This window comes from Diplotaxodon limnothrissa, linkage group LG6 (assembly GCF_057381915.1).
Source record: "Diplotaxodon limnothrissa isolate DT_005_m linkage group LG6, D_limnothrissa_male_GT1.1, whole genome shotgun sequence".
Taxonomy (NCBI): Eukaryota; Metazoa; Chordata; class Actinopteri; order Cichliformes; family Cichlidae; genus Diplotaxodon; species Diplotaxodon limnothrissa.
The window spans coordinates 29,528,104-29,555,647 of NC_140601.1; the positions used below are offsets into that span (position 1 = coordinate 29,528,104).

General features: G+C 42.7%; 2 protein-coding genes across 3 annotated transcripts in view; both read left to right on the forward strand.

The window, feature by feature from the left end:
• The window catches only part of pkn1a (protein kinase N1a), a 64,363-nt gene extending 60,942 nt beyond the window's left edge, over positions 1 to 3,421 (forward strand). Inside the window, exons 18-23 of the mRNA XM_085356113.1 lie at positions 845 to 907; positions 1,588 to 1,664; positions 2,298 to 2,440; positions 2,621 to 2,728; positions 2,918 to 2,998; positions 3,198 to 3,421. Of these exons, the coding sequence (XP_085212239.1) occupies positions 845 to 907; positions 1,588 to 1,664; positions 2,298 to 2,440; positions 2,621 to 2,728; positions 2,918 to 2,998; positions 3,198 to 3,401 (676 nt within the window). The 3' untranslated portion in view covers positions 3,402 to 3,421. The remainder of the gene's footprint in view (positions 1 to 844; positions 908 to 1,587; positions 1,665 to 2,297; positions 2,441 to 2,620; positions 2,729 to 2,917; positions 2,999 to 3,197) is intronic.
• A 4,449-nt stretch (positions 3,422 to 7,870) lies between these two features.
• map2k7 (mitogen-activated protein kinase kinase 7) lies at positions 7,871 to 27,323 on the forward strand. 2 transcript variants are annotated; one of them, XM_085354966.1, is made up of 12 exons: positions 7,871 to 8,057; positions 10,106 to 10,153; positions 14,235 to 14,379; positions 14,743 to 14,809; positions 16,515 to 16,628; positions 18,004 to 18,123; positions 18,306 to 18,413; positions 18,505 to 18,684; positions 19,329 to 19,409; positions 20,043 to 20,185; positions 20,527 to 20,572; positions 20,673 to 27,323. In XM_085354966.1, the coding sequence occupies exons 1-12, from the start codon at positions 7,934 to 7,936 to the stop codon at positions 20,814 to 20,816; spliced, it is 1,320 nt and encodes a 439-aa protein (XP_085211092.1). In that variant the 5' UTR covers positions 7,871 to 7,933; the 3' UTR covers positions 20,817 to 27,323. The 2 variants fall into 2 exon arrangements, with proteins under 2 accessions (XP_085211092.1, XP_085211093.1); XM_085354967.1 differs by lacking the exon at positions 10,106 to 10,153.
• Positions 27,324 to 27,544: the final 221 nt, after the last annotated feature.

Genomic DNA, 27,544 nt, shown 5'->3' on the forward strand with positions numbered 1-27,544 from the left:
CTCTTGGCACATAAGCCATACTTACACAAGACATACTAACATGATTTACAGGTACAATACACAATCTGTACCTTTTCTAAATATTCTTAATTACTTAAACATCTTCCAGTACCCTGCTCTGTTTGCACACTACAGCCTGGGTTTGCCATTTTTATCTGTACTTTACTCTTAATAACTGTACAGTACTCTGTTTTTGTAACTTTTGTCCATAATGTAAATATGTTTGTGTGCGTTTCTGTTCTGTGTCCTGTTCTGTTTGTATGTGTGCGTTGTTTTTGCTGCTGTTACAACCAATTTTCCCTTGTGGGACAATTAAAGGATTATTCTATTCTATTTTATGATTTGTACATGTGCGCTGCTGAGCATTAGGACAGATGTGAAAACCTTTTAGAGATGCGCTGTATTAGACTGAATGTTTTAAAGGCCTTCCATCCTCCAGAAATCTGTTGAAGTTATGTTTGTTTATTTGTTAGATTTCTGCACAAGTTGAATTTATCCTGGGATTATCATGAGGTCACCAAACTCTCATCAGTGAAGAGAAATGAGGGAGACGCCACAGCATAAGCACACCCACACAGTCTAAAAAGATCCGCTGAAATAAGTGAAGCCATCTGTATGAGGTGCAGGGTCTTTTAAGGACATAATGCCAGAAAACCCTCAGCACTATTACTGCTGTCCCCATACCGAGGAGTTCAACAGCTGGGGAGCAGCTGTTTGTCAGGCCTCAGACAGCAGATTTGGTTACAGTGGCTAGTGGTCTGAAAGCAGTATGTCTGTTATTAATATGAAGTTCCCATTTTATCGCGTCTAACTGGAGGTTGATTTTCTCTGCTTTTGGCTTCAGGTTTTACGCAGCCTGTGTGGTTCTCGGACTTCAGTTCCTCCACGACCATAAGATTGTGTACAGGTGAGTCGAGCCCACACAAACCTCTTAACTGATGTAAAACTGAGCTTTCTTTCACCTCAGGAAGCATCAGACTAATAGAAACGTCAAAGATCGATGTTAAATCGAGCTCTTAATTTCTAAACATTTCTGCCAGCATAGGTTGAAATGTCAGTCTAAGTTTTGCAGTTCAGTTAGAGGACCCAGATACAGCAAATAGGAGCTTCAACAGTGGGAGGTTTATTTTATGAAACTTTACACACTTTGCCTCATTATGGGGCAGGAAAATCCCAAAAGTTAAATAATCCAAAAGAAACCAGAGCAAGGTAAACAGACAGTCTGACAAAGGAAAGAGTGTTTATACACTTGGTGTGACTGACAATCAGCAGGAAACCAAAAACCCCAGAGACACACAAAGGCTGAAACACTTTCAAAATAAAGGCGCAAACAAGGAATAACACAAAACCCGAAGCTGAAAAAATATCAGGTACCACATGCTGGATCATTCAGGGCATCCAGAAGCTGTAGGATTCATCCCCGGGGTACTGAGTGTCGCACCATCAGGCTGACGTTTGCTGTGAGCATTATTGTACAGGCTCAGTTTAGTACAGTCTGCTGGGATTACAGTCAGTTCACAGAGAGAGTTTGTATCTAAATGCTGTACGAAGATACTGATTCTCACCTGCATGTTTTCTCCCTTTCAGAGATCTCAAGCTCGACAACCTGCTGCTAGACACAGATGGTTATGTGAAGATCGCTGACTTTGGACTCTGCAAAGAAGGTGGATCTGTGTATTACTGACAGACGGTCTTTTATTTGTTTTTGTCTTTGCTTCGGGATACAAATTTACTTACAACCGGAAAACAGTGTGATGTTTTTAGTCTGTCAGGGAGCCTGAAAAGCAGGTCAACCGAACCCTGCCTTGAGCTCAGAAACACCATAGGTGACCTATTAGCTTCTCCATATTATCCAACATCTGTTTGTATGGTTACAATGAAGGGTGCCCATATTAAACATGGCCTCAATATCAAATAATAAGGTCAGCATATGAAAAAGCTGCTGTTGCCCAAGCCTTTGTTACAAGGGGTCACCACAGCAGGTATCTCCACATCCCCAATCACGAGAAAGTTGAGGCTGAGGCAGAGGATAGGCTGATGGGCTGCAAAAAAAGCCTCTGTGTAAGATAAATAACCCTCATTTTGAACTGTGAATCATGGAAAATGTCTCCAGTAAAGCAGTTGGAAATTGGCGTAATACCTCCACTCGATTCTGAAATTTAAACAGATGTCGGAATATGAGTGATTAAACAGTACAGAGCGGCAGGTTTTCATCATCTGAAGTTCAGGTAAATTAAGAAGTGATTTTGTTTCTCTTTTAGCTTTCAGAGATCATTTTTTTCGTTTTTTTTCTGCAGGAATGGGTTTTGGTGACCGGACCAGCACCTTCTGTGGGACTCCGGAGTTTTTAGCCCCCGAGGTCCTGACAGACACGTCTTACACCAGAGCCGTAGACTGGTGGGGCCTGGGGGTCCTCATCTATGAAATGCTGGTGGGAGAGGTAAGAGCTAGCCCTCTGTCACTGGTCATGGAGTTATTATAGCCACGTGTTAGTTTGATCTGGTGCCGATTAATTACTCGTGTTCGCTGTAGTTAAATGCTGATTTTGTTTTAAATGACAGAATATCAAAAGTGGATTCAGTGAACTGTGCTTTTGTGTGACCGGTGTATTTTTTTGTAGTCTCCTTTCCCAGGGGATGATGAAGAGGAGGTGTTTGACAGCATTGTGAATGATGAAGTCCGCTACCCACGCTTCCTCTCCACTGAGGCTATTGGCATCATGAGGAGGGTAAAGCAAAAACACACACACACACACACACATTCGCTCGCTCATGCACACAAACTGTATGTGACAAATGCTGCACTTACACGTGAAACACTGAATCAGTCCGACATCCTCACTTACTCACAGTCAGACAGTTGATGCTTCACTGTTATAGCCACTCGTCATTTCCTATTCTCGTGTGTCTGTGTGCAGCTGTTAAGGAGGAACCCAGAGAGAAGGTTGGGATCTGGTGAGAAGGATGCAGAGGAGGTGAAGAAGCAGCCATTTTTCAGAGTAAGTAGACTTAAAGGTACCTAGGCAACTTGTTGGGGGTGAGAACGCAAGATGGAGATTCGTTAGCAAACACTGAGAGGTGGAAGAGGTTTTTCTCGTGTGTTTACAGCCAGACTGTTATGGTGGTTGTTTCGAAGCCCTTTGAATTGCAGCTTTAATTGCTCTTCTTGCTCTTATTCTTGTCCGTCTCTCCCTCCAGAGCATGGACTGGGAGGCGCTGCTGCAGAAGAAGTTGCCCCCTCCCTTCGTCCCGTCCATCGGCGGCAAAGAAGACGTCAGTAACTTTGACGAGGAGTTCACCACGGAACCTCCGACGCTCACGCCTCCACGTGAGCCCCGTGCGCTCTCCCGCAAAGACCAGGACAGTTTCCGGGACTTTGACTACGTCTCTGACCTCTGCTAGTGGACCCGAAGCCAACAGATCTCGAGGAACGTTGGATTTCGACGACTTCGCGACAGTTTCAGCCGGAGCACAGAGATATGTCTCAAGCTGACTGTCCGTGCTCGTCTGTCGCTTCTTGTTACACTGTGAATGAATGAAACTGAAGACGAAGAGACTGTGTTTTGTGTGTCTGCAGAGTTTTAAAGATCATGGACTGAGCAAATGAAAGCCTGGACAGAAATTAGTTGGGGTTATAATGTTTTATCACAAACAAAGGCCCCCCTTTCCAGTCATTGTACGAAACTGCAGTGGGTTTTGTATCTTGCAGACTTTTAAAAGTCTCTTCCCGTCGTCTTAGACGTCTCGGCAGTCGCCAGTGCAGCTGTGAGAGGAGGAGCTTGCTGTATTTTTGTACTTTTGACTGTTTAGGGGTTGCTCAGTGGCCTCTCATACCAATGCCTTACATTTATACTTGTATTTGTTCCACAGAAAAAAAGCATTTTGTTTTACTTTGTGGCCCTTTGTGTACAGCAGCAGGGCGAGGAGGGATACAGTGTGCTGCAGAAACTCCTCTATGTTTTTGGAAGAGAAAAAAAAGACACTCAGAGCTGATACCCATCAGTCTTTTGACTGCTTTTAGGTGTATTATTAGTTAACTAATGGGTAAAGAACCACTGTCCTGCTTCGCTGCAGTGGACCTTCCTTTGGATGTCCACCAACTACTTTTTAAACTTGGGTTGCTCGGATTTTACAAGAGCAGTTGACTCGTCCTTTTTAGTTGAATGTTTGGGTTTTAGGAAGAATTTGATATAAATGTGTAGCACACACACACACACACACACACACACACACACACACACACACACACACACACACACACACACACACACACACATAACCGTCAGCATAAAAGCTTTGAGGAAAACATTTATTATTCCAAAAGCAAAAATCTGAACACTAAACTGTGATGTACAAGTAATAAACTGCTCTTTATGGGTTTGGAGACACGTTCATCCAGTCACCTGAGTGCTACCAGAGTTTTGTGAACATGAAGTAAGTGATTTCCCTCCGAGGCGATTAAATCTTTAACCTCACTGGCTGTAAAAGTTGTTTTAGTGTCTGTTTTCGGCGCTTAAGCCCTGACAGGTTACGCTCTGGCTGCTGCGGTCGCTGTGGCGGTTTCTGAAACTTGTTGATGTCTAAGTACTTGTGGAAACTCTGCGGGGCGCCATAAGCAAAACAAACATGAGCTGCTTTTCCACAGTAGAGCCAATTAGAGAGGCGAGAGCTGGCGTAGACCTCTGGTAATACCTTTGATGATATCTGTAGGAAAACCATGAGCCAACAGTGAAAACCTGTGTAACACACAAGAGCAGTGGTTTGTTGTTAAGATGTATGTGCGGTGGTGTGGATTTTACCTGTCTTGTGTACAACAGTACAGAACCATGTGAGTATGAGATGACATATTTTATAAAGAAAACCGTGAGTGAATGTGTGTTTATTGTCATCATGGGACGGGGGAAAGGGGCATCTCAAATTCATTTAAATAAAAATAACACAGTAATGTATAGATGGATGCACGTTTAATTTAGTATTTGTGAATGAATGGAGCAGGATGCAGATGGCTACTCACCTGCTGCAGTGATTGAATAAATACTCACCGGCCACTTTATTAGATACGCCTGTTTTACTGCTCATTAACTCAAACATCTAATCAGCCAATCACATGGCAGCAACTACGTGCACTTATGCACCTCTAGACCTCTAGAAGCAGAACGTGCACATCTGTCACTGCAATTTAGAGAATAGTCCAAAAAAGAGGAAATATACAGTGATTTGGCGGTTTTCTGAGTGAAAATGTCTTATTGATGTAAGAGGAGTGAGGTCAGGAAAAAAAGAACCACTTGCTAAATACAAAGTATGTAGAAGAGCATGTCTAAACGTGCAACGTGTTGAACATTAAAGCAGATGGGCTACAGCAGCAGAAGACCACTATGGCTATACGAGCTGAAGTCAGCATGAAAGCATGGGTCCATCCTGACTGTTATCAGTGGTTCAGGCTACTGCTGTGTAATGCTGTGGATTACATTTTAAGACAGTTCTCAAATGGTATTAGCAAGGTGTACCCAATAAAATGGCTGGTGAGCGTATACAGCCCATTATCACAGATTCTGTATCAACATTTTTCAGTACATTCATTCAAACCTGCCAGAGCAGGACTAAAATGAAATTAGAGGATAAATAGTTTATTCTCCTGATGGACAAAGTCAAATTATGTCATTTCTTCTTCTCGTGATATTACATCAGAGAAAAATGCATCAAAAATGTGACTGTAGTGAGCATCTGTTTTAATATGTGAGTCAGAATTTTAGAAGAAAAAAGACTCCTCGTGGCAGTTTTAACCATATCACAGGACTTCAAACAAGACTAGTGAGCAAATCACTTTAACTGGATTCACTGTATTTGCACCAACTCCTGGAGTCTCCCTGACTTTTGACCGGCTGCTAAAGAAGAAAGCATCACCAATGGAAAAACATCAGAACTGGTCCTTAATGGTCGACCTTTCGTGGAAACACGAGTGCCTGGATCCGCAATGATAAGTGCTGATCTGCATCTTATCCTCATGTACTCTCAGCACCATGTAAACAGTAAATTCCAGTAATAATAAATAAATCATTTCACTTCAAATTATCTCAGTAAATGTCCACTACCTGCAGGGAAATTTACCAGATAGAGTTATTTTAACATGTGTGCAACCTTATTGTGTTGCCTTTCCTGGACTGCGCCGTGCACATTGAACAGAACGGCAAACTCAACATCGAAGTTTACCGGAAGCCCACACACACGGACCAGTACCTCCTCTTTGACTCCCATCACCCTCTGGAACACAAACTTGGAGTAATTAGGACCCTACACCACCGGGCAGAACATGTTCCCTCTAAGCCTGAAGGGAAAAAGAAGGAACACACACATGTAAAGGAAGCACTCAAAACCTGCGGCTATCCTAAATGGGCGTTCTTAAAGTCAGCAAAGAGGCACAGAAAAGAAGACCAGACACCAGCGAGGGAGGATAAGAAGGACAGACGCAACAACACTGTCATCCCCTATGTAGCCGGTGTATCAGAGAAGCTCAGGAGAGTTTTCTCCAAGCATGACATCCCAGTGTATTTCAGACCCAGCAACACGCTCAGACAGAAACTGGTTCACCCGAAAGACAAAACGCCAAAACACAAACTTAACAATGTGGTGTATGCTGTACAGTGCAGCGAGGAATGCCCAGACCTCTACATCGGAGAGACCAAACAGCCACTTCACAAGCGCATGGCACAACACAGAAGAGCCACCTCCACAGGACAAGACTCAGCAGTCCATCTGCATCTTAAGGATAAAGGACACTCTTTCGAGGATGCCAATGTTCACATTTTGGACAGAGAGGACAGATGGTTTGAAAGAGGAGTGAAAGAAGCCATCTATGTCCACTGTGAGCGACCATCTTTGAACAGAGGCGGTGGTTTACGACACCAACTCTCTGCCATCTATAATCCAGTTTTGAGATCCCTTCCCAGACGCCTTAACGCCCACTCACATCCTGGGCCATCTGACCTCAGGAATTCGCATGATAAGGTGGGGCCAGGTTTCACAATGAGCTCACCCGAAACTCTGGCTGATTGGGACCCACACCCAGTTTCGCACCTTGGCTCAGGGGATTAGAGGATCATCAGGGGGTCCTTTTGTCCCTCTGTGGGGGGATACTCCCACTAGGTTTATATCTGGGACTCTCCACCATTTGACCTTAGAACTGAAGAAGCTTCTCGGATGAGAGGTGAAACGTCTTCAAGCAACTTATAGAAGTCCAGACGCTTTTCTTTGCAAGCTCCTTTGACTATGATGACCTGGATGACTGAGAACCTTCACAGACAACCTTATTGTGTGATTTTTATATCTAAGATACTCTGAACACTTTATATTAGATTGGATTGATGTTCATTTCATGCATAGAGGGGTGGAAGTACTGAAAACAACTGCTGTAACAATAAGGATGTTGTACATACTATAAACTCCTAGTGTAATCTACCTGTTCAGCAGCATTCGACTCGAACCCGGTCTAGTCTCACTACCAGTTTTAAACCTCCCCTCTCAGTCTTGCTGCTACAAATTATACTGAAATTAACACCTAAACGTGCATTTTGTGCACGTCCTAAAATGCAAACAAACTCTGATTTCTGCTTGCTGCCCAGTAACTGTTTTTTTTTCCAATCCTGAAAATGGGTAATTAATTGGTAATTGCTACCAAGAATATTTGTTTTTAGCAGTATTAGGGTATAAATTATGATTTTCTTTAGGTGGGCACCAAAAATCTATGGGGGAAAAAGAATGAGTGTGGCAGTGGGTCTTTAGGACACACGTGTTACTGCAGCGTGTGTGTGCGCGCGCGTGTGTTGTGTGTATATGTGTGTGTCAGTCAGTCAGTCAGTCAGTGTGCTGCTGGCCTGCCTGCCAGAGAGGGGAGTCGAGAGCTCTGCTGGGAACTACATGGTGCTCAATTTTTCAAGATGTCGTCGCTGGAACAGAGGCTGTCGCGAATCGAAGAGAAACTAAAGCAGGAGAATGAAGAAGCTCGCCGGAGAATCGACCTCAACATCGACATGAGTCCACAGCGGTCACGACCGAGGCCGAGTGAGTGTCCACTGGGGAGGACCGGGGTGTCGGTAACGGCCAGAATAGCAGGGGGAAAGATCGGAGCTGCGGGGCCGGAGAGCGGGGGGAGAGGAGAGGAGCGGAGTGAAGGAGTCGGGGCTGTTATGCTGCTGCTACCTTCATGCTAACAGGCTAGCTACATAAACAAACACAGACTCAGGCTGGCCCGCTTATTTTATTGCCAAATTAATAATTAAATAAGTGGGACATTTTCTGTAGTGAGTAACGTAAAGGAAAAGTATACAAACCGAAGCGATGTTACGAAACATCTTGCCGGTAGACGTGTCCCTGAATCTGTTTTGATTGTCCTGTCAAACATGCTAAGCTAGCAGGCTAGCAGACGCTCTGATAGTCTGTGGCGGGGCCCAGCGTCAGAAAATGTAATGCAGTTTCAGTTTGCGCATGAAAAGCTGTGGTCCTGCCAGTCAGCCGCAGAGCATCTATACACTCTGAAAACCTGCAAGCGGTACATTTGATCGTGATTTTTGCCATAGACTTTGTTTTAGTTGCCATTTTGATCTTGACGAAACATGCTAATTTGAGCAGGCTAAATAACGCTAGCTCTGGATGCGTTAACTTAACGTAGGTTACGGCTTGGCTGTTGTGGCAAACACTGGTGCGACGTAACAAATCTTGTGAAAATTGAGATTTGTCGCACATATATTGAATGAAGCGTTCCACGGGTGTTAGTGGACAAACACTCTGTGTCACAGGAGCTGGTGTTAGCAGTGATGTTGGGGCCCTTTCGGGCGAAAAGTCAAGCAGCAGGGAGGTCTGCAGCCTGCCTCTGCTGTGGTTTACACACCAAAGCTCTTCATTATCTTTACATTCTTACCAGCAGACTTTTAAAGTGTTAGCAATCTGAACCCCATTTTTTTCCTGCAGATCTTGTTGTCCGTTCATTAGGTTCGAGACCACAAACCTTTTTCCTCCTGTTATTTGAATTGTTTGTTATGAAGCTGATTATGTTGTCACAAAGAGAGTGAATGGGTTAAATCCGAAGTTTTTTCTTATTGTTGAAATCTCATTTGAAGTCTACAACCTCCTAAAAATCTGCTCCCTTGGATTCAAATCCTGGTGATAAAGGTCATTTCTGCGAGATTAGAGCTTGATTTATTGCCAACAAAGGTGCAAAATTGGCTTTTTTCCACCTTGTGTTATTACATGAAAAGTCTGATTGACTCCATTAGAATCACTTGTTTTTAACTTTGGCGTCATTAATGTCTAATGAAGCCATGCAAAACCCATCATGACACTTTTCCAACACGACAGGCCCTCTGTGCTTTTTGATCCACCTTATTTTCTTGATAGCGTCACAAATGCAGGCAATGGTCACATAAAAATTGACTGAATAACAACAATAACTGTTTAAAAACTACAACAAGATAAGTGTTATCCCCACTCTGTACTGACTGGAGATAAAATGTTCAGAATTAGGATGCACCAGTCTAATATCTGGACAAAATATCGAAATATGATTCCTCCAGTGTTTAAATACTGCAGTTTTCCGGTTTAGGCGAAAATTGTGAAATCACCCACCAATGTGTACTTAAGGGCCTGTACCTCAGAGTATTTACTGAATGACGGTCAAATTTTGCATGGTTTCAGTAAATACACTAAAGTTACTGTATAAGGACAAAAAACAGCTGATTGATGGAGCTTTTTTCAGATTTGACTGGTTTCATATGAAGTGACACAGTAAGCTACTGACCCACTTTTTCTTGAACCTTCAATACGTGGCCTTATTTTAAATCCTGGGAAAAGAGTGCCAAAGAAAATATAAGAAACACTATGATTCATTAATAGTCTTCATGAGATTAATAGACAATAAGAAAAAGTTCAATTTAAGTTTAAACCACTCAAGTTATGTTGTGAAGAAATGAGCGAGTGATGTGTGTGTGTGTGGTGAGGTTTTTTTGTTTGTTTTTGAGGGATTTTTATGATTTGTGTGTGCAAAAGATGTGCGATTGTCTCCGTAGAACACTGCACTAATGTGCGTGTGTGTGTATTTTCTTTCCTCCGTCTAGTCATCGTGATCCAGCTCAGTCCTGCTCCAGCCCCTTCCCAGCGTGCAGGTATCATTCAGTCCATCGCTCTCTCTGCCACTGCACCCCCCCACCTTACCAACACCTTTGTCCTCCATTGCATCATCCACTCCCTCTTCCTTCATCTTCTCTCTTTCTTGTTTTTTGTTTTTAGTATAAATGCACACTTCTTTAGACCTATAAGACAAGAATAACTTTGGCTGCTTCTCACATTCTCAATAGTTTTCTTCGTTCTGGCCCTGCAAGTAAAGCTTAAAAAACACCTCGATACCACGACGTTCTCCACGTTTCTCTTAACATCCAGTTTAATTTAGAGGTTGAATGGATAGGGCTATGGTGAGAAATATGATACTGTGTTTACAAATGGCTAGTGTTAAATCTGACCACCACCTAATATGGGGTTATATCGTCTAGGCAGACTAGAATAGACTTTGAATAACTCATAAAAGTAACTTATGTGAAAGATATGGATTACCATCAGCAGGCCAGCATATAAGCATCCAGTTTTATTTCCTACTCAATAAGGATGCGCCGATCATACAATCTAAATATTGGATAATGGTGATAATACTGTGATCCAACAAGACAATGCTTTTTTTTTCTCTCTAACCATTGTTATCATTGTTTAGTCTCACACTTGTGTGGAAGCTTTTCCTGGACTTCATACAAAGAAACGTGTTTTCTGTCGTCTCTGTTGAAGCAACTTTCAGCAGCTCTCTTATTCACACGGGGTGGTGGGTAGCTCCACATATTTGATTGGGTTGACTTTTACTCTGGATTACTCTTCCTGACGTGAGTTCAAAGCAGGGATCGACTCCATACTGTCATTTCACTTCACTTGTATCCTGACAGCTCCGCATCCAACACGGGTTTGTGAGGAGCGGTGAAAGGAGGTGCGTTTGGACTGAGAGAAGGAAAGGACAACTGTAAATGAGAGCTATGCACAGTAGCCTGTGATTCTTACAGTGAGCTAGCGCAGATAAATTGGAAAAGCTGGATCGGTGCGTCCCTGCTTCGTGTGGTCATCCTACAGCTGAATCAGTTTAATCCCTGTTTATGAATCCAGCGCTGTTATTTTATCCCAGCAGTCATTTACACCTCCTCTACACTCACATCATCCCTCCATCTTTCCATCTCTGCTCCTCCCTCTGTGTGAATGCGTGTCAGTGGCAGGGAAGTGTTGGTATTTGTTAATGTTCACTGTGTGTGTGTGTGTGTGTGGACATGTGTCGGATGATTAACCTGTGTTTCGCTGGAGGCAGAGAATCACGGTGCATGTGGCTTTTTTGCACGGCACGATGGGTTTTTTTTGTTTTGTTTTTTGGGGGTTGTGTTTTGTTTGACACAGTCTCTAATCCAGCATCCCCACTGGTCGGCCTGCAGGAGTGCTGCGAGCACTCCGGCCTCCCTCTCCCTCTTCGCTGTTTTCTTTGTGTGTCGACTGAAGACTTGCCTTCCTGTCCAAGAGTGACTGTCTGTCTGACTTCCAGCCTCAGTCTGTGCTATGCAGTTTTGGCCGAATCTCTTCTGTCTCTCTCACATCGGATCGTTTGATGTTGTGTGTTTTCTCATCTTCTGGCACCCTCCCCTTCCTTTTGCAGCGGCACTGTGTGAGCAGGAGGCGGTGCAGCAGTGCCTGCGAGTATCTGTGTTTGTGCGTCTCTCCCTTCCCTCGCTCTGTCTGCTCATCAATCCTCCCATCCGTCCATCTGGAGCCAGTCGAACTGTGGAGATGCAATTTGTGCCAAAGACCGCCTGAATCCTCCTTTCTTGTTACACTAACCCCCTCCTCTCCTTCACTAACTGGTTCTCCCCTTACAGGCTTCATTCATACAGGTGACTCACGGATCCAAACGCCCGCTGGCTCTCTACAAAAAAGCTCCAAATCGTATTAACAACAACACTGCATGGTCCTTGAGATACGTTGCATACTGGTTGCAAACCTTTAAGACGATGATGGGAGATTGCTGTTAACCTGTCTGTAATAATATTTACGTTCAGGGTGGTCACTGCAGTTGCTGACTTTCTGTCTGAGAATTTGGTGCATGACCGGTACTAATACTACTGCAGATTGTTTCTTCCTGAAATTCTTTAATACGTCTATTATTGAGGATGAGTTTGTGCTTGTTTTGCATATGAACCTGATATTACACGGCTGGTGGCGTTTTAACATGTCTTCGAATGCATGATTTGGACTTATCTTTATAAAGGGCTAGAAGCATCTGGTATTCACCGTCTTGATTTCCTTTGCAGCCAAACCACACCTACAGCGCTTTAACAGTTTAACCAAAATATTGTAAAATCGTCTGCAGTTTTTAAATTTATCAAAAGAAAAATAAGATGAAATGTGACTTCTCACTTGTATTTGCTCTCACTAATCATTCATGTGTTTAGTCCCCCTTTCAAGCCAGGAAAAGCTAAATAATGCTGCCTGACTTTATTTAAATAATAATTCTTTTATTTGATACTACAGTCTGTCGCCTTATTTTTTTATTTTTATTTTTTGGTCATGTTTTAGGTTTTCTTTCCTGCAGTTGGTTTTATGGTTAAGATTAGTGGTGCAACGGATCAAAAATCTCACGGTTCGGATCAGATCACGGTTTTAAGTCACGGATCGGATCAATTTTCGGATCAGTGAAAAAAGACAAAAATTGAACATTTAATTATTTACTTATTGAAGTATTTTTTTTCCTGTTTAAAAACATTCAACTCTAGTCTCATTCCACACAATTATTTAAAAAAAATTATGGTACAGTATAGGGCAGTACAGGGCTTTGTATCTACCACTCAATTCAATTTTATTTTATTTATAAAGCGCCAAATCACAACAACAGTTACCTCAAGGCGCTTTATATTGTAAGGTAGACCCTACAATAATACACACCGCTCATTATATCGCACTTCGCTGTGATATAATGAGCTGTCACGGTCACGTAGCTTACGTTGCCCTGGAGGTCCACCCAGTTGTAGTAGTTAGGGCAACAGAAGATGCCTGAGACAGTTCAGCCATAACTTTAAACTTTTCCTGCTCATACATGCTTGGAACAGGACATCATAGTGTGGCTCAAGCACGTTCATCATAGTTTAAACCCCTTGTTTTGCACAACGGAATACGGCCTCCCGTCTGCAGCTAAACACCCCAATAGCTTTTGTAATAGTTTTAGCCCGGTCGGATTGGGCAGCAAAGGGCTGCTTAAATACCGAAAACTTCTCTGCTCCTCCACTTGGACCGCTAGCACTGGCCATAACTATCGCTTGACAGACCCACCACGCACACCATACACATACTTTTTTTTTTTTTTTTTTTTCTCCTTCTTTTTCGAATCTTTGGATCACGTGCGTGCCGAACCGTGGAGTGGGATCGGTTTGGATTATGGATCAACCGTGAGCCGTTGCACCACTAATTAAGATAAGTCAGTACTTGATAAAATCTGAAATTGCTGGCAATCTAAGGACACATTAAATATGTGCTTCCTCATTACAGGGTTAACCCCTGGTTCAGGTTTTCCTTTGCAGCGCAGGCTAATTAACAGCCTCTTTTGGTGCAGGGGTTTGTGCTTGTACTGTTTCCCGCTAGATCGCTTCGTTCTAAGATCTGTAATGAGTAAAATACTTTCATATTCAAAATCGCGGCCTGAAGCAGTAAAAATGAAACCCGTGTTGTAATGAACTTGTAGTTTTCCTCTTAAAAACAAACTGTGACTCCCAAACTGTGCATTAAATCTGTGCAGTTTCTCTCTGTCTGAGAATAGTGCTCTGAGATAACCGTCCTGTTTGTTTTAACATTTGGTCAGGACATCAGCGGAACCAAAACAAAGCTGTAACGCTCAAAGAGGAGGGGAAAGAAAAAAAACAAGTTCCAGTAATGGCTAAATAATGTGCAGGATCTAGGTCATAGCGATGTAATGAGCAAACTCTTTGACCTCAGCAAGCATCATATCTTTCTTTTATTGTGCAGAGAACAGTCAGAATACCATTAAAAACGCCACATTATCGCCTTCTTTACTGGTGGTCAGCAGCTTTAAGTAGCTACCATCCCTTTAAGCAACAGTACCATCATCATCCATCTTCTCCTTTCAGGGTCTAATTTTTCATATCCCCTCTCCCCCAGCGCTCCAGCTGCCCCTGGCTAACGATGGAGGCAGCCGTTCGTCATCTTCAGAGAGCTCGCCCCAGCACCACCCGTACCCCAGCCGCCCACGACACATGCTAACCCTGCCCACGCCTCCGTATGGCCTACAGAAGAGCCTAGAGAAGTGCGTTCACATTTTAAGCATGTTCTGTTCTGATTACAAGGAAAAAAAGCATTTACAGGTTTTACTGTGTCCTCGTGGTCCTATAATAAATGGTAATGGTTTTGATTAAAAAATCAGTAACCTTTCTGGGAGTATCCCAGTACTCCCATTAATTTGTAAGACAAAGAAGGAACACAGAGAGTAGATGCACACTCTGTGTTGTGTGTTATGGATCTACATGCAGAGTGTGGGTGAAAGAGACGCTCAGTAATCCACTCCATTTATGAGTCAGGTCTCTCATCTGGCAGCGTAGGTTGTACGCACTTCCTGTTGCATTTCCTGACACTGATTTCTTTTCCTTTTTGTCCTCCGCCTCCCCTGCAGTGCAGAGATTGACCAGAAATTGCAGGAGATCATGAAACAGACGGGTTATTTGAAGATCGACGGGCAGGTGAGAGACGTTGTAGTTACAGAAGTGAAACTAAGAATGAGGACGCAGACGTGATGTGGCTTTTGCTTTGTGTCTCTGTGAGCTGACGCTTTTTAGCGAACGCTGTCTGTGCAACCAAACCTCAACGCTCAATCTTCTTCCAAAACAATAAAAAAAAATATGTTTTTAAAAATAGCGTCTGGCACTCAGGCGTGAATCAAGCTATAATTGTGACCTCTTTTCCCCCCAAAGATTTATATCCTGTTAACGGGCCTGGTTAGTTGTACTACAAAGAAAGTAGGAAAATAATAAATAGTAAATGGACTGGTTTTTATATAGCACTCAAGTACTCTACTTGAGTGCTCATAGCACTTTAATCGGTGTGTCTCATTCACGTAAGCACATTTTTCTACATCTGAGTCTACACACACTTACTCCCAACGTGTTTACCAAAGATGCTTTGTCATGCAGACTGGAATAGGCAGGGATCAAACTGCAAACCTTCCAAGTAGTAGATAATTTGCTCTACGACAGCTTCCAGCACCTGGTATTCCCACTTCCAATAGGAACCAAGCCCAAACCCGTTTAGCCTCTGAGATCAGGTGAGGTCAGGGTGGTATAACTGGCTAATAATATACAGAAATTAAGCCAGACGTATTTGTTAGTTGCGGTGCGGTATACTTACAGGTTACATGGTGTGTGTTTGTACGCACGCTCTCTCCGGGTTCTCCGGCTTCCTCCCACAGTCCAAAGACGTGCTCTTAGTCAACAAGGTGCTGGAAACCTTCAAGATTTTGGTCCATGTTGACGTGACAGCGTCACACATTTGCTGCAGATTTGTCAGCTGCAGGTCTGTGATGTAAATCTCCACAATATCCCAGAGGTCCTCTATTGAGACCTTGTGACTCTGGAGGTCGTTTGAGTACACTGAAAGAAACCAATTTGAGATGATTTGATGTGGTCTGTACTGTCACAGGGCCTGTCTGGCATCCAAAACCATGCCATGTTCAAAATCCTAATTCTCCATTCTGATGCTCAGTTTGAACTTCGGCAGGTTGTCTTGAGCATGTTTACATTCCTAAGTGCTGCCATGTGATTGGCTGATTAGAAATGTCATGAAGGAGCAGTTGAAGAGGTCCACCTAATAAATAAATAAATAAGCACAGAGAACAGTGTTAAATCGGGTCCACGTCCAGCATGTTCTTGGGCAGTGCACAGACAGCAAACAGAGCATCATGCACACCAGCAACAACCTTGGCATGTCTGCTGTTTGCTGAACAATGTCTGGCCTTGTTTAGTTTGTGTGTTTTTTCTCCCTCTTCCAGCCTTCAGGTCTAGTTTCATACCGAGTGCCAGTCGGAGTTTGAAGATGCTTGAGAAAATTATGTGACTCATTACTGCTCTCCAGATTGTTTGTTCTTCTTCTCATTAGCCCAAAGGCTCTGCTACATAATGCACTCAGTGAGCTGTCACTCACTGCAGCACAGTCAACAGTGACTTATTTTTAACAAAGCAAGGCAATTACGCATCTTCTCACTGTGTGCTGCTATTCTTTAGCCTTGGCTGATCCACAGATCCAAGCGTTTGTTCTTAAGTATCACAGAGCAGTTCACTGTTGCTGCATGATGCAGAAAGTCTTCAGGTTGTTAAAGAGTTTGTATTTGTATTGTTTTAACATTTGAATCACTAAAATACTTGAAACACAGAGTCTGAAATGTTGTTTCAGCGGTATCCAGCAGAGGTAACAGACCTGTTCAGCGAGGGGGAGATCGGCAGCGGGACTTGTGGACAAGTCTTCAAAGTGCGATTCAAGAAGACGGGCCATGTCATTGCGGTCAAAGTAAGATAGTTGTTTTGTTTGTTTGTTTTTTAAAATGGGCAAAAAAGAAAAAACAAGCCAAAAAAATTCAAAACTGATCAAAATTAAACACTATACACACAAATATTGCATTTGTCTTTGCAAGACTTGATAATAATGCAATAAATGGAGAACGAGGCGATGTAGGATTTTGAAATTCTTACCTGTATGTATGTATGTATGTACGTATGTGTAAAATCTCAGACAAGTTTGAATCCTGGTGACTTTCACCTCAACGTCAAGGTTTTTACTCATAAAGGGGTTCGGGTGAAGAGTGAAGCTGGGACCCAGCCCCGGATCAGGATAGATGGATGGACACGCCTGGTTCATCACATCACTTCATAATGTAGTTGTACTCATTCGTTTTGTTCCCCATTGTCAGAAAGTTAGAGGCGCAGGAAATTACTGATACTGGCTCTCAAATATCAGCCGTCTTTAAAGTGTTTGCAGCTGCAGATAAAAATAGATTTTTCATGACATTATCAAACTGTGTGAAATTTATAATGGTGACATTTCTAAAATGTTAATGACAGAGGCAGGAAATGTAGTGATTCGTGAAAGATCCCTGCTTCGACCCCCAGGAGGAGACATCCGGCGTAAAAATCAGCCAAGTTAAATAACGTGGCGCTACCCGCTGTGGCGACTCCTCAGCTGCAGTCGTGTTTGTGCTTGTAAACCGTGGAAAATATCTGCACGCTAAACACAATCGTACATGGTTCTGCTGCAGCGCAGATACCCCTGCTTCTCAGAAGTTTTTGGACTAGATTGAAACCACAGCGTTATGGCGACTTAGCTTAGATGCTGTGAACACTCACATGGACACGTTTATTTGTATTTCCTTTTCTTGGATGGCTGGCCGGCTGAAATGTGGATCCCAGCTCAGTTACTTTGTCCTTTATTGTATGAACGCCTATATTTTATTAATCTTGGTTTTTGCAATTTGAATAAAACTGCGCTTCTTAATGTGAGTATTTTTTGGACTAACTGTAGTCCAGACGTGTTTGTCTGCTCATAGTAGATGATGGGAACACACATTCTCTAACTTCAGGTACCATAATCAAAATACTGGGACTAAATCCAAACAGAGAGCCAGAGATTGAAGGCACTCAAGGCTCTGCTCAGTGTAGTCTCACTGTTTTAATTTTCCTTTGTACTTTAATTGTGAATAGTTTACCAACAGAGGAGCAGTTACAGCCCCATATAACAAACCCGCTATTAATGAGATCATTTAATTGTAGCCCTTCTGGGATGTTTAATAATAAGGCAGTCAGTCAAAGCACCAGGGGAGCCTTTGTTTTATTAAAGCCTACACTCGGAGTAGTGCCTGTGTTCATTTACGTTGTCTGTGTGTCACCAGCAAATGCGTCGCACAGGAAACAAAGACGAGAACAAGCGGATCTTGATGGACCTGGACGTGGTGCTGAAGAGTCATGACTGCCCTTACATCATCCAGTGCTACGGCGCCATAGTGACCAACGTGGGTGTTCCCAAAATACTTAACTGTTTGTAATCACAGCAATAAAATTATAGTACTGTAACAGTGCAGCCCCAGGTTTATTTTATATATCTGCACCCAGGGTGTTTTTGACTCTTATTTTAGTGAACTCCCAAGCTCCCAGACCTTAGCTACTAACTGTGTGTTTGTGTGTATGTGTGCAGACGGATGTATTCATCGCCATGGAGCTGATGGGAACTTGTGCTGAGAAGCTAAAGAAGAGAATCCAGGGTCCCATCCCAGAGCGAATCCTCGGAAAGATGACGGTGGCAGTAAGTGGCAGGAACACACACAAACCACTCTGCTCCTATGTTCGTTTTTGTTCTTACAATCTGTGTGTGTGTGTGTGTGTGTCCTATGTAGATAGTGAAAGCGTTGCTGTACCTGAAAGAGAAACACGGCGTTATCCACCGGGACGTCAAACCCTCTAACATCCTGTTAGACGCTAAAGGTCAGATTAAACTGTGCGACTTCGGCATCAGCGGACGCCTCGTCGACTCCAAGGCCAAGACCCGCAGCGCCGGCTGTGCTGCCTACATGGCAGTAAGTGAAAACACACATACACACAGTCTAGCCGTTAAGGGGATGTGTGTACACTGCTTAAAAACTTGTAGACACACTTTAGCATCGAGTCGGTTAAGCTTCTGTGATATTGATCTGGTCAGTTAAGTAGCCGAGACGGTTGTTAATTAGTTTCAGTTAATTAGTTATGTTACATTTGAGTCTGATGCCACCAGGCTTCACCTCAGGCTGTCCTGGAGCTGAGTGATGCCCTGAACCAGATCTGGGAGGAGATCCCCAAACGAGGGTAGTCTCATTAGTTTACTTTAATTTTCGGGTGTCTTAGAATTCAACCCTGATAACCTGTTATTGCTGCTTTGTTGTGGACAGTGCTATGCAGGATAACTTGGTGAGAGTAGAAGATTTTAATAAATCAAGTATAAACGAACTGACTACAAACTAAGTGAGGGAACCACAGAGCAGGTTTAGTGGTGACTGTCACGATGGTGTAAGATAAAGCACAAGACTTGAACGTGTTCAAACTTTGAGTGTTTATGAGGCTGTGCTTGCAGAAATCCCACTCCACACAATGCACACTCTCGGGACAGCTAACCTTAGTGTTGCCTGTTCTTTTCTTTCTTTTTCTTTTTTTTTTGTTGTTTTCTTTTTTTTTCTCGTTCTTGCAGCCTGAAAGAATAGACCCTCCAGATCCCACCAAACCTGACTATGACATCCGGGCAGACGTGTGGAGCCTCGGCATCTCTCTGGTAAGTCTGTCATTTCAGTCTGTGCCCTTGGTCGTAATATTTACATCGATGACACTGAAAGACAGTTGCAAAATAAGAACCGAACGGCAGATCCATTCACATTAAAACAGCTGTTTGAATGTGCAGCTGTGATGCATGAGGTGATGCAGCGATAAGATGTGGTAATAACGGCATGTCGCAAATCGACTAACATTTTTAACGAGTGTGGTCATAACTGCATCGGTTTCTAGTGGCTGCGAATACTGGGAGTTAAGTAGGTCAGATTACAAGTAGTGTAGACCAGCGTGTAGCATTTTGTGTGTGCGCGCAAACTAAAATTGTTCATGTCCAACCGTTTAGATTAGCAAATACGTTGCAACACAACACGAGTGCATAAATTTGACCTGTGATGTTTAAAATTTATAGATTCTCTGTCTTATTACTTATCATGTTTTTTTTTTTTTTTTTTTTTAAATTGAGTATAGTTTGTTATAACCAGATAGGAACGGTTGGAGTTGCGTATTCGTTGACACAAACTGTAATCTAAAAGTTCACTCTTGGGCTCAAAAACCAAAGTACAAAGTGACAGAAATGTTTTTGTTTCTATTTGTAGATCACTTGAGGGCATTAACAGGTTGCTTGTGGTTCTTCCAGGTGGAGTTGGCTACAGGACAGTTTCCCTACAAGAACTGCAAGACAGACTTTGAGGTTCTGACCAAAGTGCTGCAGGAGGACCCTCCTCTTCTGCCTCTCGGCATGGGTTTCTCCCTCGACTTCCAGTCCTTTGTCAAAGACTGGTGAGTGAAAATTCCACTGTAAAGCTGGTGCTCACTGACAGCAGTCCACTCTAGAGCCATCATGTGATCAGGGTGATGACTGGACAGCTGTGTCCACATTAAAAGTAAATGTTTCTGTTCTCTCAGGCTTATAATTCATCTGTGTGCACGAATGTGTGTGCAGTTTGTGTATATTTAAATGGGTGTTTTGTTGTTATTTGTCTTGTATTTCAGTCTTTCTGATCTCTTGTGTACTTCTGTAAAACACATGCCTAATTTTCCTGTAACAAAATGTGCAATAGAAATAACATTGATGCTAAGTTCATTAAAAATTTGCGTAAAATGCATTTATCTCTCTATAGCCTCACAAAGGATCACAGAAAAAGGCCAAAATACCATCAGCTGCTGGTGAGTCGCCTTTTTTTCTAATGGTCGACCCAGATCTTTTAAATTACTCACAGCACAACTGTAGGTAAATGCAATATTTATCTTTTCTCCTCCATTTTAGGAGCATAGTTTCATTCGGCGTTACGAGGTGCTCGACGTAGACGTGGCTGGTTGGTTTCAGGTGGTGATGGATCGCACCGAGTCGCCTCGCAGCAGCCAGTGTTACAGCCATCAGCATCAACTCCACTCGCTCTTTAGTAGGTAGCCTAGCCTCGACCAGCCTGGCGTCAGCTTAGCCGTACGCTAGACTAGCCTAGCTTTAGCTTTGCCAAGCCCAGACTCAGTCTATTCTAGTCTAGCCGTCCGCAGCTACGCCAAGCGCTACACCCATCCCGTCTGTCCATCTGTCCCCTGGGGAAGAAGAGACCTGAAGATCCCACAGAGGAGGGAGGCACGAAGACTCAGTGGAGGACTCTGGATGGACAGATTAAGCAATGGAGCGACAGAGGGATGGATGGCTGACGCAGGTGGTTCTGGTTATTAGGGTGCTGAATCTGGACAGACAGACACGGGGTTGGGGGGGGGATGCACGCTGTAGTGAGCTTCATTTGGTTTAGACACTGTTAGCGCTCACCACGCTATCATCACATCACAGTGTGTGTTGCAGCCAGACACTCACATACAAACTGTGTGTGTAGCTTGTATATGCTTTTACATTTTCTCCTCTTTTCAGTAGTTTTACACACACGTCTGTCTGTCGCCGACATTGATCCAAGCAATTGGATTCGTAAACAGAGTAGTCACTACACACTGGAACAAAGCATCTGCTACTTCAGCAAAAACAAGCCGCTCTTGTACATAAACGATTTAGAGGACAGAACAAAGTCTGGTGCAATTATGATTCTTCAGGTGTTTCTACCATCACACATTCTCAGGCTGTATCTATATGTAGTGTGTCTGTGTGCGTGTGTATATGTCAGTGTGAGCATTTCTATGTATGGATAACTATAACGACTCACTCACCGGCTTTTAATAGTGAGGTTGTATTTCCTCGTTAATTCACCTTCACACTACAGCTCTAACACACAAACGAGAACAGATTAATCTGTTGGCTGTGCTTTTAATTTGAAAGGCTTTTGTTTTTTTTGTTTTGTTTGTTTGTTTGTTTTAAATAGCATAATTTTTTGTGTTTGGGAGAAACGATGAAAAACACTCACAAAAAAATTAGCGTTGCATTTTAGCTTTATAGAAAATAAGTCGTGTATTGTTTTGAAGACGGGTTTGTTTTTTTTGTTGTTTTTTTTTGGTGATCGATGCGTGCCGCGAGTACATCCACACTGACGTTTTTGTTTTAAAAAGTGTAGTTTTTACTACATGTGCGATGAACATCCACACAGCAAGGCTGTAGTGGGTCATGCTCCGTCATTCAACGACCTCCAGTCTATAGCCCAGGTTCACACACACATTTGGCTGTTAACGGGTCTGTAAATTAGGCAGCAGGGTATGATGAGGTACCTTCTGATTGGTCAGACATAAGCTGGAACTTGCAATACTAATCAGGAACTAATCAGAGTTCAGTTTATTTAGGCATTTAAAACACTACAAAAAGCAGCCACGTGTCATTCTGTTATTTGTACTTTCAACAAAAGCAGTAATGTAACTTAATTATGAGCCAATTTTAAAAATCCAAACATGCACAAAGTTTGGAAAGACACAAAGAGTGTGGTTTGTAATGGAGAGCCCACTTCCAATCAAGCTAGGCTGTAGTAGACCCTGTGCATGAATGTGAACAGTACAGGGAGAAGCTTGGAAACTGCGACAGTCTCTTGTGTTACGTTCAGAAGCCGTCTCGCCTCATTTGTCCAAGCAGAAAAGCTTCTTGCAGTTGGCTTTGTTGCTCTGGAGTATTTTCCTGAAGCTACCGGCCCTCTGCTTCCTGTTTACACTGGCACACTTGTTCACGTTGTATGCGATATATCAGCGTGATATAGTGTTACAGGCGTGTTTAGTGTAGACGGAGATTTTTAATGAAAAACGCCGTTTTAAAATGAAACGTATTAGTGTGGATGTAGCTTGAACTTCTTCTGGAAGATTGAAAGTTGAAAGATTTAACAAATGTTACAAGAGAGAGAGCAGCTGGGTGATTTTAAAAAATGGGAGCGTTTTTGGGGGTTTTGTACAGAGAATTTAAAAGGTGTAGATCTTATGACCTGTGGAGCATTTCTTTACTTCACTCTCTGTTCATCTACCTCTTCCTTTTTGTCCACCTCTCTGCCTCCGTAGTGCTCCACAGTGTTCTTAGACCAAAGGCTGCACGTGGGTTGTTGGCGGAGGCCGAGAGACTTAGATTTGCTCCTGCAAACCTTCAGATATTAAGAATCCACGGAGGAGAGTCTGAGCAGTGCTGGTGTGTTTTTTAGGAGGCTAAAACTGTCAGGCTGGGGCCTGTAATTCCATTTTGCTTGTATTGGATCATTATCCTGTTTTTACCGAGCTTTTGGATGAATATCAATGATATGCCATTAATTTCTGCTGATTTATCGGAGTCATTTCTTTTCCCCCAATTCTCCTTTTATTCTTCAGCTGCACAGTGGATTACTGGACTGATTTGGTTTCATTATTATATACTGAGACCAAGAATTGTTACAGTCAAGATGTAAAAGATGACTAGGAGGTGGAAAAAAGAGGAGTTGTTACCTTTTGCAGAATTACTTTAATTGATTAGGTAAAAAAATCCCCATTCAAAGCTCTTTTTTTTTTTTTTTTTTCCACTCCCTGTTTATTTCTACAAAAGAAAACAGGCTGACCACTGGCACATGAGTTACAGTTTGAGAACCCAGCTTAAAGGATGTGTGTACATATACTGTGTAAACGTGAGTGCAAGTCTACATAGGCCGACTGAGCAGAGCGCTAATATCTCCCTTCTTGCGGGACCACAGCCAAAGCATGCTAGATGTTCAGACTACATCCCACAAACACCAAATCGCTGTTAGACAGAACAGAGGAGAGGCGATGACTGAGAGGGGGAAACGCGAAGTCAGAGAGACGGAGAGGGGTCCGGGAATGTTGTCAAGATGGTAGAAATGAGTGTGGGGTGGGGCAACGTGAGGTGACGAGGAGGATAAAGAAAGCGTGGTGGCAAGTTCAAGGAAAGTCAGAGACAAGCTGAGTGACAGGAAGTAAGTGTAAGAGAGGAAGCAGTTTCACACAGGAGTGCTGAGCTCTGAGGCTAGCTGTTTGTTTTTGTTTGTTTCGGGGGGGGGGGTTTGTAAAGAGCTTTCATGGTGTTACGCCAACCTACCAATTCTGATTTTAGCGATTTAGCTTGTTGCGTTTGTGACGTTTACTGTTCTGTTCGGACTGTTATTTATTTGCATTGCTGCTGCTACTGTTTTTTTTTTGTTTTTGTTTTTTTTTTATTGCGTTAGACGCTGCTGTCACTTCTTTTCCCCAAAGGACGAATATTTTATTCTTGTTCTTTTAAGCCAAATAAGTGAAATAATGCAATGTCCATACACGTGTTACCAAAATAAGCAAGTCTGAAGAGAGCAAAAGCAAGTGAGAGAAGCTTGGATAGATTAGAGAAGGACGTGCAGAAAGGTTGGCTTCACGCAAGTACTAACTCACGCCTCACCTCAAATGTACCTCTTGTGTGTTTTGAAAGCAGTTAATTGTCATATCCTGATGCCACACTACACACTACTACTCTGTACAGTGTAGATATGATTTGGGGGTTGGGCGGGTCTGTCTGTCTGTCCAGATGCTTTGTGCCACATCCATCCAACACTCTGTCCATCCACTCCTCCATCTGTCTGCAGGTCCCCTGCAAGCTTGACAACCTTGATAGTTCACACCAAAGGTGACCACAACTTAACAAAAAGACGAAAGAGCGTTGTTGTTATCATTATGAGTCTTGTTATTGACATTATAATTGATTACTCTTAGCTATGATTATATATGAAATCTCTCTAGCTAGTGGGAGAGGATGTGTGTGTATGTGTGTGGGGGGAGTATGTCCCATGTATGTGTCATATACAGTACAGAGGGAGACTGGTGCAATAATACATGACCAGCTGGCTCAAACTCACCGCAGGCCTGAGTCAGGAACTGAGCTCACCTGACTCTTGGCATCACTGAGCACCTGAATGTTAGCCGTTCGGGATAAGCGGTGTCACACCGCTGCTACACAACTGGCTCTGTTAGCTCTGGGCTTACCAATCTGAGTGTGTCCTCTTCAGTCAAGTTATTGAAGCCGCAAAAAAGGTGTTAAAGGTTAAGAGGTATACCGTTAATGTAAAACATTAAAAGTGACATTGTGCTCATTTCTAACTCCATATTTTTAGTAAGAGAATCAACTAGAGTAGCTTTGCACGATTCAGCCCCAGCATAGATTCAGCTTCTAAGCCCCACCTCCTTATAACCATATAAGGAAATATGTAGGAAAGTGATTATCCAGTGTTACAGTATCTGTATAATGCAGAAAATAAAGCATAATGGGAATTGGAAGCACATATTTCCTTACTTGGCTAAAATAATCCTGATAATTTAAGAAGACTCATCAACACAAACTGAAATTAATGTTTGATTTATAACCAATATTCTCACACACGGACCTTTAATGTCGTGTACAGATGATGCTGCGTCTTTAAAATACACTCATTGATAATTCAGACCCAATTAGAGTCTTTCTGTGGTTTTTATCTGTAGATGCTGATTGATTAGGTTGCTGGCTTGGTAAGCTCGCTCCAAGTTGTTAAATGTTTCTGAATGATGACTGCGGAGTGACCCGATCATGTTAATTAGTCCCAGTTAAAGGTGGGCCAGCTTTGTGATGCAGAAAAACCCGGCTTGATCCTGACTCACTGACCCAGGCCTCTGAGCAGATGTGAGGTGGAGTTGGCCTGACTCCGTTAGTTCAGCCGTTCTCTGGTTGTCATACGGACACCGGATGTGAGCTGGAACCGATTTAAAGTGGTGCACACTTCCATACGACGGGTGAACACCCCCCCCCCCCCCCCAAAAACTATTATATACAGCCCTGGTTCTGGTGCTCTGCCATCACAGCAGCCTGAGCTCTTCTCATCGGTGCAGTTTCAAATACAAGCTCAGCAGTACACGCCGCACTTCCTATTCAGCGCTCAGTGTTCAAACTGTGCGTGCATGCGTGTGCCTCGGCTAACTCGTGATAAAGCTGGACCCAGTCTCCCGCTGTCGAGGTTCTCTGTTATTAAGCTGACATGTATTTCACAAACACGCGCACACACTTGCCGACCGTGCCGTTGGTGTGCATTTTCACTTGGTTGGCTGACGGTGCCACACCACCTTTAAATCCTGTCACATGTAATTGCTTGTATGTGTGTTTGTGTGAGAGTCGGGGGGGATTAAACATCTGATTACTAAACTAGACACACACACACACCAAATGTATAAAGTTATCCCATTCTACACAGCAATGCTGGCTACTGCCGATAGTGGCTTTATGTGTATATTAGCTTGTGAGGGAGTCTGTGTGTGCGCGTGTGCGTGTTGTAACCCCATCTGTAAGTAAACCAAATATCATTTTCACTATGCAGTCATTCAAACCATGTCAGCTTGCTTCAGATTTGTTTGTTTTTAAAATTTGCTTTCATCTGGTGAGGTGGGGGGGAGATGCTTCGTGTACATACAGAGTTGGCATCGATGCATTTTAAAAAAAAAAAAAATCCCCCCCCCCCCCCCTTCTCGAGCTCCACCTCCCTCCTTCCTTCCCTCCCTCCCCCCCTGTGTGATTAATATCACCGGCTTCAGCGAGAAAGCAAAAGAGATGTTTTGAATGAGCTGACAAATATTTAAGGAATGTATTGGGGTCGGGGAGGGACGAGGGGGGGTCAGACTGGGGTTTGTATTTTTTTTTTGTCTTTTGTTGTTGGTTTGTTTTTGGGGGGTTTTGGCGAAGGGGGAGGTAACAGATCAATGCTGTAAAGTATATCGATTGCATGTTATTGTCACCGCTGTAACTGCCATTGTTTTGTTTTTATTGTTTCTTTGTTTTCTTCCAAGACAATGGTCGGTTGGGACGGGGATGCACAAAACTTTATTCTTATTTATGATTTTTACACGTGTACTCTGTATTTTTGCTTTTGCAACAAAAAAGTTGAATTTTTGTGTAATTAGGAAAAGAGAATTTGTTTGGGTTTTTTTTTTTCCCCAACATGCTTTTTCACTTCAGACCCGTCACTATGTGTTGAGGAGGATGAGGAGGAGCTGGATCTTTATTAGCAGACAGTGTTTGTCCTGTTTTCGCCTCGTTCGTGTGCACAGTTTCTCTTTTCAGTTAGCCGCGTGGAGAGTGTGCGTGATGGTTAATCGTCTACCAAAAGTCTTTTATTGATGGTGATTATTATTATTAGCTTTTATTTTATTTTATTTTTTTTTATTATCATCACAATTACTATTATTACTGTTTTTATTATTGTTGTTAATATTATTATTATTCAGGGCAAAGATGACACCAAATTGAACAAGGAAATAAGTGGGTGATAGAGAGCGGGGCGGTCCGTCTTTCTAAAGGTTTCCTTTTTATAGGCGAGGTGGAGCAGTTGGTTTTTCCCGTTACGCTGTAGTTGGTCTGTCCACCTTTGTCAAACCGCCACATAAAAGATGACCTCTGAACTCAAAGTCTGATAGTATTTTTATTTTTTTTATTATTTTGATTGTTATTATATATTGTTTTCCTTTTGATCAGATATCATGATCAGTTTATTTCTTGTTACCCCAGTTTGGGTCATAAATTGTGTGCTTTTTTTTTTTTTTTTTTTTTTTTTGGTTTGGGGTTTTTTGTCCCTTTTTATTTTATTTTTTATTTTTTTATTATTCTTTCTGGTTTGCTCTAGTAGTGAGCTGATGGTAAAACACCAGAGCTTTCTTTTTCTTTTTTAATTGCTGAGACTGTTGTGACTGATGTTGCACTTGTGATGGTTTTATTTTTGTTTTGTGTTGCAGATTGTTGTGCAG

Bases quoted from the DNA above. Each gene is read 5' to 3' on its own strand.
- map2k7 (XM_085354966.1), top strand. From the start codon at position 7,934: ATGTCGTCGCTGGAACAGAGGCTGTCGCGAATCGAAGAGAAACTAAAG. The intron at 18,414-18,504 runs GTAAGTGGCAGG...TGTCCTATGTAG, and splicing joins TCGGAAAGATGACGGTGGCA to ATAGTGAAAGCGTTGCTGTA. The intron at 19,410-20,042 runs GTAAGTCTGTCA...TGGTTCTTCCAG, and splicing joins GGAGCCTCGGCATCTCTCTG to GTGGAGTTGGCTACAGGACA.